The following is a 5581-nucleotide window of genomic DNA, read 5'->3' on the forward strand; positions in this document are numbered from 1 at the left end:
AGTTTAAGAACCAAAATAAAATTCTGCACAAATTGCAAATCATAATCTCTTATGAATATCTATACCAAGTTTCTGAAGGTTCAATCTTCATGATCATCCTTCTTTTGCGGTGCTTTAAGTGATGAAAAGAAAGATCAAACATGTCAGTTGGGATTATACTTGCCTAAAAAGAGTTGAGAAGGGAATTTAAAAGAACAATGAAGTTAGGATAAAGCAAAATTTCCAAATTTGAACCCCCAGTAATGACAATAGTCAGAAATTACTGCCACATGAATTGCCAATTTTTTTCTTCATATGATAAAAGATTCCTATGATTATCTGTCTCATCTAGTACATTTTTTCATGTTTTGCAATGTGACTATAACAAGACCCTATTTCTCACATCTTTCATGATCAATTGTAACTAACCTTTGGAGTCTTTCTCAACAAAGGTATATTGCTGTTTCTCTCTTCATAGAAAGAAACAAGGCAAGCCTTCAAGAAGCAATTAATTAATTCGAAGACTTGTCCCACCAATGATGACCTTTTTTATCTGAAGAAAATGCAACAAGGTTTTCAGTAAAAATTATAGTTGAGCATGAACCCAACTTTAATGTTGTAATGTTCCAAGAACAAGTGCCTTTATTAAACGAAAAGAAAAAAAAAAAAACTCATCTACAATTATAATCTATAACACAGTGATAGTAAGATGCAGCAAGATACTGGAGTAGTCAGAAACACAAGTATGCTATGATCCAAGTAAAAAAGACTGTGCAGAAGAAAAAATACGGAACACAAGCACAGCGACATAAATCCGCAGAATTGCTAATGTATTATTCAGAACACCTCGTCTCAAGAGTTAACGAGCTGACATCAGTAGACTATACATGTAAAAAGGAAACAGTGGAAAAATAAATGTTATAAAGCTACAAAATTTACAAGGCCCAACAGATTTTGTCAAATTCTACAGGCACAAATTTTACATCAGGAACTAAGGCACCAACTTAATCCAAGACAAAGGAACAAGAGGGCTGAAAGAATCAAAATGATTCTGATAGTAGAGTATGAACCAGATGTAATTGCCAAAGCCTTAAAAGACCGATCACTAGTCTTCTTTGAGATTTCATCCTTATGTGCCCATCTGGATCTCAATCCGGTGGATTTGGGATCATCACCAAACTCAGTAGAGGATGCTTTCACTGTAAAAATTGCATTACCTGCATGATGAAACCATGGTCATTAACAAAGTTAATGTGTATCACAATCAAGTCAACGCATATCCCAATCAAAATAGATCACTAACCATGTCAACACACAATAAAAAATAAAATATGGAAAATATTGCATAAAATATCATGTCTCTTATAGGATGTATGTAGTTTTGCAATCAAGCGTTTAAATATTCACATGTATTTTGCACCCTCAATAATTCCAAAAATTGCAATTTGGATCTTCTCAGGCATTCCAATGACAACACGTGAACGTGCAAGGAAAGTTTTTGATTTTCAAGGGACCTAAACTATTTTAACATCAGTTATACAATCTTAGAGTTTTGCAGAGAGAAAAATTAAACTACATGCAAACAGTAATAAACTATAAGAGTATGTTAGTGTTTGATCTGCCAATTCATACCCTCCCTTAGATAAAATTAAAAAAAAAAAAAAAATCAAGTTTCACAAAAATAAGATGTGCCTCCTCTGATGATTAAATTTCAGTTGTCAAAGTCATGAAATCAACTTAGGTTAAAATTGAGTATCCATGTCAAAAAAATCCAACTTAATTGAGCTTTAGCAATGGAGCAGAGCCCAGTAATCAAAATATTTCTAGTTTCAGCATAAATTATTACCACGAGGGTCCTTAGCATTGATACTGCTGTCAAGATCAAACTCTGTGTTTTCTTCAAGATGCTCCACAATTTCTGGAACCTGTCAGGTTTGGAAAATCTTTCTGTCAACAGGATGATAGAAATCATGATGCAACTAGTCATAACAATTGACAAGTAAATTATCAGACCTCACGGATAACTGAGCGGACTATATCATCATTTATAGTGCTTATATGATCAGTTTTGGAGGCAGACGCATTGTGAATGGACTTTTGCAAGCGTATCCGGTTTGTTGACGAGCCTTTTTCTTCACTCGGGTAATTAGATGCCAACAAATTCCTTCGTGGTATAATATGGATTCTAGCATTATCTATGTTTTCAATATTAACTGATTCTTGATGCGTACTTTTAGTAGTCTCCACGGAGGAAACGTTATGGCCCAAATTCTGATTTTGAAGCAAAGAAAACTGATTCGTGTGTTGTCTTACTGGAGCAGCAATACTCTTCTGCAGAACGCTTCTTGAACAAACAGGCGGTTTGGACTGTTCACCAAGCACTTCTATTACCTGCTGAAGCAGAAAACAGGAAAGATATCAGAACCTCTTACAAGGTTTGCTATCTTTATCACAATTGCATACAAATCAGCAGATTCTAAAGAACATGTAAACAGCCCCCCAACCCCATTTACACACAAAAAAATCATGAAGCAACATAACTAATATATTAAACAACGAACTTCTTATCTTACATCTGCAGTCATATCTTTATTATCCCCACTCATGCATGTTGTGCTGTCCCAGATTGTAAATGCTTCTGAGGGGCTATAAGAATAATATGGCGCTAGACTGCTACAGGCATTTGATACATCAGGGGAGCATTCCTCAGGATCACAGAGAATTCCATCCAAGAATTCAGTGATGGAATCATCTTCAAGATTTTGCTTCTCAACACCATCATAAAGCGCATGCTCCATTTGAGGTGGCATTAAGGAATTGATATGAAAACCATCTGAAGCAAATTCTTCCAACTCTGGGACAACAAAACGTGTAAAATCTTCCAATGAAAAATCAACCTGCATTTTGTGTATAAAAATAATTTATTGGATACAATTATGCACAAAATTAGTGATTATGAAAATAAAAAATTTTAAGGGTTAGGTAAATCAAAATTCACAAGTATACAATAACTTCTTACCCCATCTGATGGTGATTCCACAGTGCCAGTAAAATGGCTCTCCTCTTGAATTTGAAGATTGTTTCTTATGAAATTATTTTTATCGGGAAACAGTTCACTGGCACCTGATAATTGCTCATCTGAACATAGAGGTAAAAGCTGTATGTTCTCCTGAGAATCACACAATGGAGGCTTCTGATCCAATGGTGTCACAGGTTCCATGGCAGCATCTTCTATATTATGCATCCCACCTAGTGAATGCATAGTTGAAGCAGAAGACAAAGCACTACTCTGTGTATCATCAACATTTCTCTCCATACAATCATCAGCATCAGAAACAGGGTTCTGCTCTCCATCCTTCTTGAACAACCGATAAAGAACAAAACCACCCTAAACAAGATTGAATAAGAATTAGAAAACAGTCCAAAAACATAACGGTATCGAGAATACAATAGATTGAACATAAAGCATGAATAAATCGTTCAAAACTATCCACCAATCAATTTGAAATTATAATCCATGCAGTTACCCTTCTAATAAATTCTCTTTTACAAAATTACATTATCCATGTTCATCTAAGATCATCTAAGTACTGACTTATTAGTAGAAGTAAATGTTAAGCGAGCAGCAGTCACAGTGAAAGTTACAAAAAAAAAAAAAACGAGGAAACCGCTGCAATTGATGTGCCTCCTACCGGTATCAATGCAAGAAAATCAACTCAACTAGTAGAAAAAAGGACTGCACAGGTTTTATCAGTTCAAGGAAGCCTTTCACTATAAAGTGAGAGTAGAAGAGAATGACTATTTTTAAGAAACATCAAATAAGAATTCACCTGCCCTCCTGAACCAAGCTGGGGTTCAGTGGTTCGATACTCATGCATAATCCAAAAAGTTCGGACGCCTTTGGGAGCACGGCCTTGGTAGAAGACAAGTGTTTTCTTTGTGCCTATAATCGCAGTCTCCCGCGCCTTAGTCCTGATCATCCGATCCTTACCGGTAGCTTTCCAGTATCCAGCCTGTGTAGCTCGGTTAGAACGGCTGCTGTTGGGATACTTACGGTCCTTGGGCGAGAAGAAGAACCACTCGTCGCTTGATTTGACCAACGCTTTAGCTGGATAGTTAACACAGAAGCCATATCAATTAGCAATTTTGTGTCTGCAAAAAACCAATTTTGACAACCCAAATTATTATAAATAAAACAATCAAAGAAAATCGTCATCGAAGATCGATTTTTGCAAAAGGAAAATTGGGGGAATCGGACAAAACAAAATCCTAAACAAACAAACAAAAAACTTTCGCAAGAAGAACCTTAAGATAAACAAAGGGAGAGACGCAATAAGAGAGAAATGAAGGCGGGGTATGGTCACCGGGAAGGTCCCACGGCTCGCACTTGCAGACATCTATCTCAGGGATGACCTCCACCTCGGACTTGATCCGCCCACTGATCTTCCCCTTGAGGTAGTGATTCACCAGCTCCACGTCTGTCGGACGGAATCGGAATCCCAGAGGCAACGAATCGACGGTGAAAACCTCCATCTCCCTCCTCACCATCAACTGTTTTACTTCCTCCTACGCCACAGAAAATCGTTTTGCAGAGGCGATCGCGACGAGAACTCTGCGTCGAAATAGAAACCCTAGTTTATCTTCCGCGAAGAAGCTACGCTGTCTGACGACCTTTCTTCCCCGCCTTTTATACATCTTTCCTGCAGCCGTACAATAGTGTGACAGTCCGGTCATAATATCTATTTTACCCCTGCCATGAAGTCAAAAGACAGAGGGCTACTTAAGTAATTTCATGAATACGAGCGCTGCTTCCGCGAAAGCGTGGGAGTGAACGCGGTTGGAACACGTACGAAGAGTAATGATGACCGCTAGATGGAGATCTAACGGTGAGTAATAGCTGGCGCATTGCTTCGTGTGGAAGAGTAGGTAGTTGACCAGTCTTTTCGTTGACTGTTAGAGCCAAATTGGGGTAATTCTATATGCACTATCTTTGCATACCCGAAAATTTACCTGCGTTGTTATTCGATTTACGATAGTAGATATTTTAAGTGATTTTAATAAATTAAGTAATTAATTCGTGATTTAAATATGGGTGCTATCAATCGTTTATTGACCCTCAAATCACTTAATGTGTGTCCGTCGAGTTGCCTTAGCATTCATACTATGACAGCTAAAAAAAATATATCTATTTTTTTTTAAATAGTTATACTTATTATTTATAATTCTCATAACTCATCCTTAAAATATATGAAAGAAAGTAAATTATAAAATTAATTTATAGCCGATCAATAAATAGCTAAAGAATGAGAGAAAATTTTTTTTTCCGGAAAATACACATCCATATGAGAATTAATCATTATCAACTGTAGTAAATTTGACAACATCTAACTAACTGAACACCTCCCTGGATAATAATTAAGTGTAGTTATAGTATAAAATGATTATGCTCACAGTAGATTCTCCTTACCCTCTGTTTCTAAATTATACTAAGGACATAAATTTAGGATCGGATAATAATTAAGTGTAGTTGCAACCATACATGTACAATAAAATTGTATTCAATTAAAGTCAGTATTGATAAATAATATATTACTAGTGATCG

General features: G+C 36.4%; 1 protein-coding gene across 4 annotated transcripts; it reads right to left on the bottom strand.

Annotated features, from left to right (window-relative positions):
- Nucleotides 1–788: 788 nt before the first annotated feature.
- LOC122041397 (NAC domain-containing protein 62-like) lies at nt 789–4640 on the bottom strand. 4 transcript variants are annotated; one of them, XM_042601055.1, is made up of 7 exons: nt 4344–4640; nt 3810–4087; nt 2999–3367; nt 2553–2876; nt 1993–2370; nt 1826–1904; nt 789–1196 (listed from the first exon to the last, which is right to left on the bottom strand). In XM_042601055.1, exons 1-7 carry the CDS (start codon nt 4525–4527, stop codon nt 964–966), a joined length of 1845 nt encoding a protein of 614 aa, XP_042456989.1. In that variant the 5' UTR covers nt 4528–4640; the 3' UTR covers nt 789–963. The 4 variants fall into 4 exon arrangements, with proteins under 4 accessions (XP_042456989.1, XP_042456988.1, XP_042456990.1 ...); XM_042601054.1 differs by having other exon boundaries at nt 1993–2373; XM_042601056.1 differs by having other exon boundaries at nt 1993–2373; nt 3810–4131; nt 4344–4484.
- Nucleotides 4641–5581: the final 941 nt, after the last annotated feature.

The sequence above is a fragment of the Zingiber officinale genome, chromosome 2A, assembly GCF_018446385.1.
Source record: "Zingiber officinale cultivar Zhangliang chromosome 2A, Zo_v1.1, whole genome shotgun sequence".
Classification (NCBI taxonomy): Eukaryota; Viridiplantae; Streptophyta; class Magnoliopsida; order Zingiberales; family Zingiberaceae; genus Zingiber; species Zingiber officinale.